General features: G+C 46.0%; 1 protein-coding gene across 1 annotated transcript; it reads left to right on the forward strand.

The window, feature by feature from the left end:
• The first annotated feature begins 401 nt into the window (after positions 1–401).
• Positions 402–12,262, forward strand: LOC136776745 (transcription factor Sox-19b-like). Its single transcript, XM_066732556.1, has 5 exons — positions 402–797; positions 1,785–2,050; positions 5,627–5,821; positions 8,808–8,965; positions 10,988–12,262. The coding sequence occupies exons 1-5, from the start codon at positions 793–795 to the stop codon at positions 11,576–11,578; spliced, it is 1,215 nt and encodes a 404-aa protein (XP_066588653.1). The 5' UTR covers positions 402–792; the 3' UTR covers positions 11,579–12,262.
• The last annotated feature ends 3,559 nt before the right edge of the window (positions 12,263–15,821 follow it).

Genomic DNA, 15,821 nt, shown 5'->3' on the forward strand with positions numbered 1-15,821 from the left:
AGGAGGAGTTGCTGCAGCATGATGAGGAAAAAGGGAATGGTTGCACGTATGTGTGTGTGTGTGTGTGTGTGTGTGTGTGTGTTGTGCGCAAATACAGAGGGATATCGGGGAAGCACGCGACGGGCACGCAGAAGGAAGAGAGGTTAAAATTTTTGGCCAGCCTCGGTATCGACGAGCGAGCGAGTTGGGCCAATCGGAAGTGAAGAGGTTCCCCCTATCGCAGCCAAGGTACCGCCCCCGATGCGTGGCTATTGGTACCGGGAGACTCGACGAGTTTCCCTCTACCTCCGAGAGAGCGCCTGGGGGTTACAGCTCGACGTTCTGGAAGGTGGTAGGGGAATCTTTCTGGTTTCCCTCTACTACAGTTAGAGAGCTGCTGCCTGCTCGGTTCGTAGCTCGACTCTCGACTCTCTTCGAGAGAGTCCGTGCTCCTCCAATCCGTTCTCGTTTCTACGCGCGCATTGCCACAACATTTTCTGCCAAGGACGAAGAAATCGCTGTGTGTGTGTGTCGTTGATCAGAGTTCTCTCTTCAGGGAACGCGCGTTTCACCTTCCCGTCTCGACGTTCGAGCTAAATTACGAATCCCCAGGTGTTTTCTTACGCGTTGTGAAAGTGCCGGACTAAACGGACCGAATATTGTCAACGACCTTTCCAAGTGCAGTGACTCATCATCGTAGTTCTTATCATTGCTACCAATCGTTTTATCTCGATAACCAGGCGGAGAGACGAAAGTCTCCATCAAACTGACAAAATTGAGCTGGATTTGCACCAACGGGCCGCCGGTCACTTTATGAGGTTCGTGGTGAATTGTTGGAAATTGGGAGGAGGAGGAGGAGCGTATTTATGAGATCGATCGAAGCTTATATAGTAATTGAAGTATTCTGGTAGATTCGGATTAATGGGTGGGTGCGTGAATGCGTATCGTGTACGGTATTGGGGCTGTGTAGAGATTGCTACGAGATCCAAACAATCAATTAGCACTTCCTAATCCCACCCTCCTTGTCAACAGTCATTACTTCCAGCATTTTCTCTCCGTCGAGAGATTTCCCCAACCACGAGCATCCTTCTCGACTCCCCCCTCCCCTTCTTGCCGACTATATGCTGTGTGTGGTTATGCCACTCTCTCTCTCTCTCTCTCTCTCTCTCTCTCTTTAACATCCACTGCAAACCAACGACGTATCTATTAATCCTCTCTGAATGACACTCGAGGGTGGGTTTCTTTGCGGGGCTGATTCTAACCCTACAAAATCGTAACTACCACCCCGCATTGCTCCCTCGACCACTACAGGTTCCTTTTTTAATGAATGCTCAAGGAGATCCGCGCGGTAATTGTGTTAGTTCGAGAGTAAAGATAGAATAGGCGAAAATATTAAGAGGTGGCGTGGGGTGGAAAGTTAGTCGTTATACGCACCCTCGGCTCTGGGGTGACATTTAGGGTGGATGGTAGCTGAGAGCCCAACTCTCCCCCTCTCTCTCTCTCACTCTCTCGTGCAAAACGTGTTCTCGGATTGGATGATATGGCTCGGAACGGGAGAAAAGGATAAGATTAATTTGCTCGTGGAATTTAACAATTTCCAGTCTGCTCACACACGGGACATATATATATATATATATATATATATATATAATGTGTTTGGTAAAAGCTCTTGTTACCGTTTCCGCTTAAAGAAGCCTAGGGCCACGGGTAGGTGATAGAATTACGGTACTCGGGCGTATCATTGAGCGCGGGATACGATTGTAAGAGCGAGTTTGGCTAATTGGTTAGTGTGCGCTTAATTACAGAGCCGGCGGCAACATGTGCGACGGCGCCTTTACGGAGACCTTGCGCGGCATGCAGGGTATGTCGGGTACGTCGCCGCCGGGCAGCGCCGGGGTTGGTCCCATGGGGGTTAGCCTCGGCAGTCCTCTAGGTTCCGCTGGCAAGAAGATGCAAGTGGACCATATCAAACGACCAATGAACGCTTTCATGGTTTGGTCCCGAATGCAACGACGGAAGATTGCCCAGGAAAATCCAAAAATGCACAACAGTGAAATCTCTAAGAGACTCGGTAAGTTTCAATTATTCTTTACTCATTTCTATCTACAGTATATATTCTTTCGAATTCCGATAGAACAAGGATCGTTAAGAAAAACAACGCTTTATATCGAGTTCGGTGTACAGGAACTCTTATTATATTTAAAGAGTGCTCCCACTTTTCATCCCGAGGACAAACTTTCGATATTTCACCGTTCGGTTCTTTCATTTGCTTCCTGGAGAACGAGTGGAAGGAAAGAGCGATTGGAGGATCGTGATAATTCGGTGGAGAATTTCCATTGAATATTTTCAAGAGGAAAATTGCCGAGGATCGGGGCCAGGGATTGTTTTTCCTCTGTTTTCCTCCTATCCGTACTTCCGCGACGACCTTCAACGCGGGAAACGCACCAGAGGTTGCGGTGTGCCATCTTCGGACTCTCGTGGATAAAAATAACACACGCGCGTGGTTTGAATGTTTTTATTCAATATTTTTTTTTCTCCTCTGCCTCGAGAGACGGAGGACAGTGTCTCGACGCGAAACAATTATCCTCTGCTGTACAAGACTCTTCATCTACCACATACGTCATCGCGATGATACCATCGTTCTCCGTCCGCTGCACACCTTCCTCCTCCTCCGGAAACCAATCAATTATCCCGGTGTGTGCGTGAAACACGAAACCCTAAGCAGTAAATAGTGCGCGCAGTAAGAAGCTGCATTGCCCGAGAGAAAAGCTTTGAATGCAATCTCTTTAAAAAGTCTGCAAAGAAGGCAAAAACACTTTGGATTTGACGTTGTGTACAGCAGAGAGAAAGAGAGAGAGAGAGAGAGAGAGGAAAGTGTCCCGGTGAAGCCACAGTTTTTGCATCGATTCTTGCAATTTTCTTCTTTCTCCTTTTTCCAGGAGAATAGTGCGCTCTGTTCGTATTTTCTCGCCCATCATCTGAAATACCTCGGTCGCGCATTGTCCCTTCTCGTAAAAATGCATGCGCGAATACTCTGTGAAATTGTCGTGGAACGCGTATAGTCGCGTGAGACAGGAGTGAAAGAAGAGTAGAGTGAGAGAGGTGGTTTACAAAGAGGTCTGTGAGGAGGAGCAGTAGGAGAAGAAGAGAGTCGACGGGCAGGAGGAGGGGGGTGGAAACGAAGCAGTAAAGAAGAAGGGGGTTTCCAAGGGGTAGGAGATTAACGGGCAAATATGTGGTGCGTATGAGCGAGGGCTCGGAAGGAGTAGAGTGAGAGAGAGAGAGAGAGAAGACAGCGAGCAAAGCTTTCATCGTGATGAAGTATTTCTGCCGCTTGCCAAAAGCAGCTCTCTTCCAGCTTCTTTCGCGCGAGCAAAGAAGAGACTCTGACACGCGCTCGTCCAAAGAAGAACGAAAAGCCGAAACGCGTCCTTCCAAGACCAAAGAGACCTCGCGCGCGCGCTGCCTTCGCCTCTTTAATCCTTCCTCCCGATCTTTTATCCTTCTACCCCCATCTCCAACTCTCCTCTGAAAACCCATCAAAACGTTCTCCACGAATTAACTCCCTCGCCAGCGAGTTTCCCGATAATGAGAAAACCTACGGTACGGTCGAGGAAAATTCTGCAAGAGTGGAACCGTGTTTGCCCCTTATTCGCGCGCTGAAATAAAATCTGAATCGCGCGATGACAGTGGTATTTAAGATTCGTCAAGGAAAACAATCGAGGATGATTCTAACACTGAGAGATATCATAGCAGAGGAGAAACAATAGTTTCATCGCGACAAAGGGTTGGCCGGGCCCCGGTGGGGTGTAAAATGCTCCGGTGTTGGTGTGTGTGTAGCAAAGAGAGGCGCACTACCTCTCCTAACCCCTCACTCGGTCTCCTTCCCTTTTTTCTAACATGCGTGATTAAAAATGATCGTCCCCATACCGACGTATTGTAAAGTGCTGCGAGACTCGAAAGCTTTCTTCAGTTTTCTCTCGTATCACTCTTTTATTTTCTCTTATATATATATATATATGTATACACGAGACTCGGTAGCTTTTACCCTCCCAACTCTACAAAGTCCCTCTCCTTCGGTAACAATGGTAAATGGCAAATTTCGATGGAAGATCCGCGATCGATGATTTTGGCACACGCACACACTCTTATATATATATATATATATATATATATATATACTCGCTACACTTTTATTCTTTCGTGGACGATCTCGGAGGAAAATAGAAATAATGGCGGGATAAGGGCAAATAAATGGAAAATAAGATGACGAAGAGGAAGATGAAGAAAAGTTGTAGGTGTCGAGCTTGCGATATCGCGCAGTAACCAGCAACGGGCGAGCGAGCGAGCGAGCGAGTTCTTTGAAATGGCTGGTAGAGCAGCACAAGCTCGCTAGCCCATTGCTTCTTCCGAGCGCCGCTACCTCTCTCCGCCTTCGTCCATTAATTAACAGGCTTTGTACTTTTAAACGATGTTAAATAAACGCCATTGTCCAAGGACGAAAGGACTGAAAAGCAGGCGCCATTGTGCTTTAAGATCGGTCGACGTACGGTACCAGCTGCTTGCCAAAAGCACCAAACAGAATGGAGAGGTGAAAAAAGTATTTATTATCGCTCCAGAGTACCGTCAACCTTCTTCCTCAATTTTCACATTCTTTTTTTTTTTCGAGGAATCTATTATTACGAGTTGTGTTATTAGTGTCAGCCTTGTACCTTTGGGCAATTTTATTTCATTTGTGACGTTGCTGTAATTTACAGAAAATAGTTTATTGATATGTTCTCGTATTTTTTCGTTTTATATGCATCGATTCTATTTATCTTTCGAGTTAAATTGTCTTATTTTGTAGTTTTGTTTAATTGCAAGGATTCTGTAGATTCGAGAAAACTTTATAAATTTCCCAATAAGGTTCAAGAGCCTCTTCTAACAATACTGCAGAGGCTCGTTTGGCTCCGAGACAAAATGGAACAAATGTTGATCGATGTAAACAATCCAAACCGAGTATTTTCTTGGAAGTAAATTATCTTTATATAAAAACTATAGTCAATTCTCCTTACCAAGTATTATACATCTGCACTTACGAGAACGATAACTATTTTCGTGCAACGATCAACAAAGTTTATCAAAACAATTTCATCAAGATTGGAATCTTGCTTCACTACAGGAATCACGAAGCTTTTCTTCAGCAAAATTGATAGAAATCTTCGCTACGCCCAGAGACTCTTCCAAAACGCAGCATTTCGGGGATGATTTGGTTGACGGAAAAAAAGATTTGGACAGAAAGAGGGGAGGGGAGGGGAGAAATAATGATCAATGTCCATTGAAACAATGCGTGACACTGGCTCTTGTCGATAAATCAACTATAACACCGCCGGCGCACCAGCACCGCTGGCGCACCCGGCCGTTCAACGAGTAAACAGAGAGGACGCTCAATACCTTTTATACTCATTGATCCGACGCGACGCGTTATCCAAGTGCCTAACGCTGCTTTACAAAGTCCCGAACAGTAACCAGCGCCAGACAACGCTCCGACAGGTTACGAAGCGCAAACTTAATTTCTCTCTATAATTTACACCCCCCCCCCCCGATCGCACACACGCTCTTCACTGCAACACGAATCTAATTAGTCATTTTTCCTGCCTTATTACAGGAGCAGAATGGAAACTTTTGACGGAAGACGCGAAAAGACCGTTCATCGACGAGGCTAAGAGACTGAGGGCCCTGCATATGAAGGAGCATCCGGACTACAAATACAGACCCAGAAGAAAACCGAAAACCTTGCGAAAGGAAGGCTATCCTTACAGCATCCCGTATCCTAGCGTACCAATGGACGCGCTCAGAGCGGGTAAGGATCGCGACGGATAAACCATCCATTTTATGGTATTTTCAACAATCCTTATCTCCTCGTCTGAAACGAGCACGTACAATGGCATATATTTGTATATACGTGTGCGAGTCCTGCTGTAGACTCAACGGGTCAGTTGATTTTTTTCTCTCTCCTTTTGTCAGTTTCTTCTCCTGCCTTTTGCCATTTGTCTTTTCCGCTATTTTCTTTCGTCCACCGACACCGCCAGCACCACTACCCCCCCCCCCCTCCCCCCCTCCCTTCCGTCATTCAGCGACGAGCCAACTCTTTGTCGAAGCGAAACAAACGGTGCTACGTGTCTATTTCTTTTTTATTGTGCATCCAGACACCGCGTTGCTTGATAATAGTGTAGTTATGCACACTTGTACAAACAGTCGGTCGAAACACTTGCGTTAAAAATTCGAGTTGCATTTTAACGAAGATGCGTTCGTCGCATCTGTGCACGGCCTTCCGCCGAACGTATATATATATATATACGCGGGTTTTACAGAGAAACGACCGCACCTCGAGGGTCGAAATTTTCAGTCTTGTTCCTCTTTCTGAAATCTCTAAAAGTCTCGTTAAAATCGCTCCGGTGGCTTTCGAGACGTTGCAGTTTGAATCCAAATATTCGTGCCAATCGTACTCGAGTTTCGACGAGAATTCCTCTGGAAAATGTGCACCGGCTGCTGCCATACTCCTCCACCGGGATAGACGTAGTTTCGGTTTGCGTTATAGACGCTTCTGCTCGACGAATCCAAGCGACTAATTAATTAGGCGTTTGGCTGCAATTTATGGCCGAGAAACGGTGTTCCCAATAAACTAACTCTATAAATATATATATATATATATATAAAATATTCCTGTAGCCACGCCCATGTGCGCAGTGGTTTTGAAAATAGGATCCCGAATAGCTCTTTATTCGTCCGCGGCCATGCAGTACGCACGGTGTAGCGGCACGCGTATCGGACCAGCGCGTGGGTGGTAAGGATAAATTATCGGCTTAAAACTGAAACGTGTGCTCCCCCCCCCTCCCCCTCTCCTTCCCCACTTCAGAATCCATTGTACATTCCGGTGCCCCCGGATCTTGCAAGATCGCTGCTCGCAAACCAAACCGGAAATCGTTAAACGGATTTTGCCGAATAATCTGAAGCGAGCGTACTAAGTATATATAAACGTTCGTCTCGCTCCAGTTGTTTCGATACTTCGGCAAGCGAAAGACGATAAATTAATTAATCGCTGTAAAAGTACAAGTATTTTGGAAAAAATGTTGCAAAGCACAGTTTATTACCTAGATATATGTATATACGTATATAAAACGGTGATCGTAGAGTCCCGGTATATTTCACGAAGACACGCACGTGAGAAATGTACGCTCCAAGGCAGATTAAGCAAGACTCTCGGATTTACCTTGCCCATGTTGCGAGCTGAAATATTGCGAGGCGACTGCGTCTTTTTTTTAAGGCGAGCGTAAGTCTCGTGCTCAATGATGAATTTCATTCCCAAATGCGATTAGCTCGTGAACTTACGTGTTTCCGGTAAAAGACCTCGGGCGTAACCAGACCTCGTTGAGCCAGCAGCAGAGTTATACCGTGTTTAATGCCACGGGCTAACCAAAAGACAATTCGATAAATAAATGAGGCAGCGACATGTTTATGCTCTCGCGTGCACACTGCCAATGAATTCTTGCCTTACCGTCAAACGAACAGCTTGCGAAGCAACCCGACCATTCCTCCCGCGCCCCAGGCAATTATTTCAACATTTCCTTGAATATTTCGACCTCGTTATTCTTCGCTCAAACCTCGCAAGGTATACAGGGTCCAACGGTCGAAACGCCTAAAGCGCGGATGCAAAGGGGCGTGGCTTAGGACATAGGATAAACTTGCAAAATTTCAGCAGGACACTTTTTCGAAACGTTGCGCTATATATCAGCGTTTCAAAAGGTTCGAAACGAAATTTTCACAATTTTCCAACAGTTGGAGAGAGAGAGAGAGAGAGAGAGATACGCATCTTCTTGCATCTGTGCTTCGGGGCGTTTCGACTGACGGACCCTGTACATTTATACCAAATACAATGAAAATCGCGCTCTGGCCTTCTCTCTGTCCGTGCTCCGTGTAGCGCAAACGTGGCAGAAATATTCAAAATTACGTAATCCGGTAGGAGCTGCGAAAACAATGAGAAGAGAGCGCGGGGATTCGGAATGTCAAACAAATCTGTGTAAACCGAGGGGTTCGCGGCCATACACGCGACTCGAATTCACTTCGACATCTGTTCCTGTAATCTCCCGCGCAGGGAGAGAAACTACTTCTCTCTCTCCCTTTCCCCGATAGATATAAGTCGTGCATCGATTAAAATCGACAGATGCCACGTAATTAAAAGTGCATTCGCGTTGCGTCGAGTCAACAAACACTGCGCGCGTCTGCGTGCAATTTCGTCAATTCTCGACGCTTAGTCTCCTGTACAAAGAATAACCAAGTTCCTGAAGAGAAACAAAAAAACATTAAAAATAGACCTGTATTTGTTCCCAGGAAAAACCATACAATTATCGCTTACGACGCTCTTTTGACCAAGAAGAATCATAAATCTCGAGAAACTCGGTGCCAATCGTCTTCTTTTTTACCCCCACCTTCCGTCCAATCTATATATATATATATATATACACACGTGTTTATATCCCGCTGTCCACAGAATTTCCTTGGCTCGTTCTTCCCACACACGTCCGTACGACGATTCTCTTCTCTCCATGTCCACGATCGATAAGCCTTTTTCAGCATTTGTTAGGTTGAAAAGAAAATTCGCTACAATAGGCAAATCTCTTTGATCGATCATCGCGCGGCACTACCGCACGAAGGAGTCTCTCGAGACGTCGTTAAGTTAAGCCCAACCCTCTGTCCGTCCGTTGTGTATGCCATAATAGCTTATTGGCTGATTTAGTGCGAGAAAAGGTTTATACGAAGGAGAAAGAAATATCTGTGTGCTGTTTCAGGAATGGCTGGTAGCATGAGTCAAGCTGGTATGGGATCTTACTACAATCCGGCAGCGGCCTACGGATCACTGTCCGCGGCTAGCATGGCTGCTGCAGCGGCCGCAGCGGCTCAGCAGTCGGCGGCGGCGATGTCGGCCGGTCTAGCGGCACCTGCGCAGGTAAGAAAAATCCTCCCTCCCCCTCTAACAAAACAACGCTCCTCGAAACCTCGTTCCCTCCACGAAAAAAAAAATGTCCAAACAAACCTATTGGTATGTGTATACAAGCGGAATTAACACTATTATCCAATCATTATTCGAGGAATCACGCTTTTAAACGACGTTGAAGAGAGAACCCTCTCTCTCTCTCTCTCTCTCTCTCTCTATATATATATATATATATATATATATATATGAATGCTACGTTAATTTATTCACAAGTACAAATTATCAAAGTCGACACAAGTATATATAGAATCTTAAGAGAAGCATTTAATGGTCGTCTCCCACTATTTTAGAGCTTTGTTAAATATTTGGTTGTATATATATATATATATATAAATATATAGTGCTGATGTACGATGGTAGAACGTGGCTGCTGGTGCACCAACACAGAAACGTACGGGAGAGAGACGCGGTAGGTTAGTGCCTGCTCTATGTTGCTCTGGTACACAATGCTGAGTTCAATTATCGAACGAAGCCGATTGAACGAGTGACAGAGCCACCCCGATTTGTCCCGCCCTAGAATGTTTTCGACGCACGCACAAAACCCCATTATCCGCCAAAGGAACCCACCTCCCACATGGCATTCACCGTCCAGCTCCCAGGATGCAGAAATTTCGCTCGAAATTGTCGAAGCAAAGTGTGTTTTTCCTTTCTCCGGGCGAACCAAATTGCACACCTTATCGCCTCTGCAATGATCTCATCCACGAGAGGGAGAGAGATGCTTTGGCATCTATTATCGAAAAACCTTCTATATCTATATATATGATAAAAACGTGCTTCCTGGATTAGAATACTTCGGACGATTGGATTTCATTGGCTGGGGCAACAATGAAACTCCGGCTGATTTCTTCGAGCAGACAGAAGCAGATGTTTATATATATATATATATATACTTAATTCTGCATCGAAGAATCAATCGCAGGGTGGAACAAGCTGCTGCAGTTGACTCTTCACTGTTCGGATTTCTGTGAACTTGAACACCCCAGCCCAATATATTCTCCCTCGCATAGACTTTTAATTATCGCGTACCTTCGAAAGATATATATATATATATATATATAGCGTTGCGCATACGAGGTTCGTTCGAAACGGACAATGTACTATACCCTAACCCACCAATCTCTCCCATTCCCATCGGCAAAAGAGCTATTCTTTTAGTACCACGTGTGTACTTCGAGTGGCGAAAAGAGAAATCCAAAGACAATGTACACAGAGATCTATATATATATATATGTGTGTGTGAAAAGAATATATCCTATTTTTACAAAAATCAGCTCGACTGTCTTTGGAATTCTCTGGACACTCGGTGGTAATAAGGAGCGAATATTGGCAAATTATATCAAAGGTCGAATATAAAAATGGGTAAAATTCCTGAGAGTCGACGGTGCGAGAATGCAAGTCTCTCTCGAGCGATCCTTAACGGGTGGGATTCGCGAGTGTGGCTCCGAAGAGGAGGAGGAGGAGGAGGAGGAGGAGGAGAGAGGAGAGAGGAGAGAGGAGAGAGATTTCGAGGCAAGGAACCGAGGTGTAATCAATTGGACGTAGCGGTAGGAGAGAGACGAGCGAGGCTAAGGCCTAAGACTGCTGGGATGTAAATCATTCGGACAAAGCCGCTTAACGATCCGACAAAGGATCCCGCGCAGAGTCAGCTCGTTCACGAATTATAGAATCGAGAATATGCTCTCTCTCTCTCTCTCTGTCTCTCATACAGAGACGCGCGCGCGCGCGCGCCCTCTCCCACTCATCTCTTTTTCACGCTTAACGTGGAATCTTTAATGGCCTCGGCAGCGTCACACTCTCCTAATGAAATTTATATCCTCCATCGGTATAAGAGCCTCTCCTGACGATAGAACAAACCGGTAAGGTCCCCATCTTACACTTCGGCAAAACCACTAAAAGAAGAAAAAAAAAAAGCGCGCGATCTCGCAACTCGAATAACACAAAGCAACCAATCCAATTTCTCTCCGTGTGTTCCAGGTGGTGAGTTCCATGGACGCGATGAAGTACTCGATGGAGGCTGACAAGTACCGAGCAGCCTACATGCCGCCCAGTACTCTAGCCATGAGCATGTACTCGGACCCGAAGTACCTGGACAGTAGCCCCAAGTCCTATCTGGACCGATCGTACTTGGACTCGGCGAAGGCGTATTTCGAGCAGTCCAAGTTCTACATGGACCAGAAACCGGTAATGTCGGACTACAATAGAACGAGTTACGAGCCGAACAAACTGTACGAGGAATCGAGTCCAGGCAGCGTGGTGGGCAGTGGTGGTGGAGGCGGTGGTGGGGGGGCCACCAGGTCGCCCGCCGCGGATTCGCCAGACGTAAACAAACAGCAGGAGAGGACGGAGCAGGGCTCCTCCAGCGCCAGCTCCACTTCGACGTCCTCGGCCGCGAGTCCCGGCGCCAGCCTCTCCACCTACTACCCGGGGGCCGTGCAGGCTACCGGTGGCCTCTTCGGCGCCGGCCTCCTGGCCCCGCAGATCAGCCAGTACGGCGCCGCCGCTTACCAAATCGCGCCGACCCCATCAAATGAATCGTTTCGACGTCCGTTGTCCGTCATGCCCTGACCCTCCGACAGAGCCTAGCTTTGATACATCATCGCGGAGCAAAGATCCTCCTAATCGAACGTTCGCCACTGCTGGGGTTTTTCGGAGCTGGAGAACGCTGCACCGTCGCCATCTTGTAATTTTTCCATCAAAACTAAGCCGGCCTCGGGAGTTCCGGAACAAGGACTTTGTGCGCATGTGTGTGTGTGTGTGTGGGTGTGTGTGTGTGTGTGGATGGTAGCGGAAAACTGTTGGATTCCTGACGAAGCAGCTTATAGTCTCGCGTGGGATCGGTACCGGTGGTGGGAGTGGGCAAGAGCCACGTCGATACCGAGGAGTAACGACCACTCGTCGAGATCCGATACATCCGGAGTTATTTAACTTTGTAAATATGTTTCGTGTAAATAGTGTAAGATTTTTCTTCCGTGTAGCAATGGCGGAGAAGGAAATGTCCAACGTTGGGGGTCTCGAGTGTATATCGAGGTACGTTTTGTCGCGCGGGAAGAAACTTTTCGACGAGCGTGGCCGTGCATTTACGGATTCTCTGATCAATTCGCGCTGAATTCGGTGCTTCCTCTTCAAGGCTATTGTATTCTTTCGAGCGATTCTCCATCATTTTCGTTGGGAAGCTTTGAATATATTTTTCTCGTTGCTTTGTTTTTCCGATCTTGGTGATGGATTCATCAGGGTCGATTGTAGCAATGTTGAGGGAGAAGGGGGGGGGGGGGAGGGATACGCGTGTCGGTAGATTCCGGTGATCGTTCGAAGCGCGCGCGACGATAATCACTGTAAATAGATACGTCCATTAAGGATGTTCGTCGCACATTTTTGCAACAGAGGCGAAACTTGGTTGGTAAGCTCTCTGTCACCTTGCGTCACGCGTCTCTTCGCGAGCTTCTCGAAAGGAGAGAAAGGAGGAGCGAATCTGTTGGATAAAACGCCATAGAGGAAAATTCTCTGGAGAACCTTTGAAAATTTCTACGAATTCTTTACTTCGCTGGAACATCTTAGCCCTGTATAATGAAAAATAATATATTCCTGAGGAATTTAATTTAATTACACGTTACCTAGTGTATACTGCTATATCCATAAACTTTTATTCGTCAAGAAACACTGTTTTTTCTTATTATTGACCCGCATTCTTTTCAGTTGCTTCCAATTGTAGGAAAGTACCAATTGGTTTCGGGAAGAGAGAGAGAGAGAGAGAGATAGAGAGATGTTGTTGTACGAAGCGTAATCTCTTTGTATTTGTATTGTTACGATAAATTTAAAAAATATATATACCGACTATTGGAGTATTATATGACGAGGAGCAGAAGTATTCTATATATAAATATTCTAAACTGTAAGTAAAAGAAAAGGAAAATAAACGTTAAGTATTATCCTATACATTAAAACAAAAGACGTTTGAATTTTATCAACATTCGAGTCCATGTATCTTGTAGTTTTTTATTTCAGTCTCTTCAAGGTTTACAACCGAGCGATTGGTGGGGAGGGGGAAGGGAACAACATCGTGGAACGAGGATTTGCAGTTAGGAAACGATTGGAAACAGGAGAAACGTCCGAAAAACCGTAAGGTCCGCGCCCGTCACCCTCGACGAAGATGACGAAAATGACGACCTTTGTCGAAAGTGTAAAAGCAACAGATGCGATCGCTCGAACCACTTTGAGATCGGACCTATTCATCGATTCGCACCTCGACCTTTCAAAGGCTCCACGCGAGAGCGCTACCCCGGATAGATTTTCTTTTCCCGCATTGGTAAACATCTCCTCCAACTATATATATATATATATATATATATATATATATATATAGTGCAGAACGCGTTACACACTCCTGGAGAAACGGACAGCGCGATCGATCAACTCACGCGACTCGACTGAAATTCCCCGGGATAGGCAAGTTTCCTCGCGCGTCCTTAATCGTATACATACATATATATATAGGTAACGAGTCGCATTTCACGCGAACGAGAAAGAGATGAATGTTCCTCGACTAAAATCGCCCTTCGTGCAATTTCGGTCGAAACGAAGGGAGGCTCGAGAGAATAAAACGCGAATAATGATAAGTGGAGAATCGAATCAAAGCTATTATTTGTTTTGAAGATGAAGAGAAGAGGAACCTGCTGGAGATACACCGCACGGTAATATATTAACGCACGCGTGACGTTGGAGTTTCAGAGGCGGTGAAGCGACCGAGCTAACGAGCGACTAGACCTGCCAAGCGACCGGACAACGCCAGATTTACTTTGGCAAATTACGTTCTCGCTGTCACAGCTAAATCATCGCCTGTCGTCCGCTATAAAGACCGAGAGATGTCGAAATCACTGGGTTTTTCGCGTAGCAACGATGGAACGTCCAAGCAATCAATTATAACGAGATTCCTCCAAGGTTATAATCGCGCATTATCGGAGGATTTACAATTTAGCTTCAAAGCAATACTGTTTAATGATCGTAAAGAGTGGGAGTGACTAAAAGAGCACAACGAGGCTTATATTGTGTTGTCGCGCGGAGAGGAGAGTGACTGGAGAGAAGGGTCCTTTAAAAGGACAAAAAATGAGCAAGGCATCATCGCGTTCGACGATAATAAAGTGGCGCAGTCGTGAGAATGGTGATTTACAGACTTATGTACGGCCCTTGACGCGACAAACTGACAATTTTCAGCGTCATTATCCAGTGGAGAGGCGCGCCATTGTTTCTCATCCGTCAAGGGCCATTATGGCCTGCTGCTGCTCTGCTCTTGCGTGCCATGGCGTCGAGAGAGCCATGACTATGAGCTTGCACGGCTTGTGCAAATCATAAGGACAATGAGGGGCGTTTGATAACGATGAAAGAACCTGCTACCTCTAGCTGCCAAACAATTCATTAATAAGGTACAATCGAGCCTCGTCAAAGACAAAATTATAGACCGACGCACGTTGCACGTTCGAATCTTCCCACTATAATCGATAAAACATGTTTTTTCAACGTTGCAAAATGAGGCGTTCCTATATATATATATATATATATATATATAGAGAGAGAGAGAGAGAGAGAGAATATTTTAGTTAGGCTCGTTGTATGAAGAGAAGCGATCGACTCGAGTCGAAAACTCGTCGAATCCTTAATTTATATATATAGCTTTTACATATCGTGAAATGGAAAAGTAGATCGTGAAGAGAAAATACAGAATTTCTTGAAAAAATTAACAAAGTTTAGTCAGGATCGTTACAACGAGAGTCGAGTGGATTGGGTCATCAACGTATAGCCATGATTATAATTTAATTAATTTACAGAGACTATTCGAGTCGTTTAAGGTCGATTAACGAGCGAGCGAGCGAGTAATTTTGTCCAGGCAAAGCCACGTCTCTGTTGGCCACTGCGATGAGAAGGTCTGGACAGATCGTTTAGCTGGAATCTAAATGATCCTTCGCTCTCTATTCTCGGGTACGTTCCGAACCGCAGTGCCGCTCGCTCATTTCCTCACAGCCGCACTCTCCCCGAGACCCTCGCACAACTTCATTAGTACCTGCTGACTTTGGAATGGCCTCTCGACGCCCCCGTGTCCCGTGTCCCGCGTTTGACCCATATCCCACTAACTTCCCAGTTGCTCCTGGGCCGCATACCACCGATGGCCATCCAAACTAATTTCCCACCCACGCTCTCTTCCTCGCACCGAGAGAGAACTTGATATATATATATATATATAACAGTTTCGAACTGAGATTTATTATTATTATTAAATAAACCATATATAGTATATTTCCTCTTATTGGCCATTTTAACGAGGAATTCAACGTTGGTACAACTAATTGAATAATTTGCCAGTGTTAATTTCGCGAGAATCTTATGAGCAATTGTCAAGCGCACGAGCTCATCCCTTCCGTTCGACATCGCACCACCAAGACTCCAGCAACGTTTCTTCCAGCATTTTCGATGCTGACAAATCTGTCCGGGGTGAATGACCGATAAGGCTGCGCCGGTGTACGCAAATGCGAGTTTCTGGTGGGTCTAATCTTGGTAGGGGTTATTCCGTAGCGTTCTGTGTTTGCGGTGTAATTATTTTGAGTGGAACAGGTGCTCAATGTCGGCGTTTGCAATCGGTGTCTCGGTTGTTTATACAAGTCAATCCTTAGCCGTGGCAGCAACCGCACGGGTGCTGCGCAAACACGGGCCTTATGCTGCCGTATACGCCGCACAGCATCGCTCCGTTTACCACCCACTCACTCTCCACCTTATTGCAGCACGCTTACGAGCCGAATGCACGGACCAATCGCGCCACTCG

This window comes from Prorops nasuta, unplaced genomic scaffold (assembly GCF_024137725.1).
Source record: "Prorops nasuta isolate Cenicafe-Biocafe unplaced genomic scaffold, Cenicafe_Pnas_1.2 PNAS00010, whole genome shotgun sequence".
NCBI classification, from domain to species: domain Eukaryota; kingdom Metazoa; phylum Arthropoda; class Insecta; order Hymenoptera; family Bethylidae; genus Prorops; species Prorops nasuta.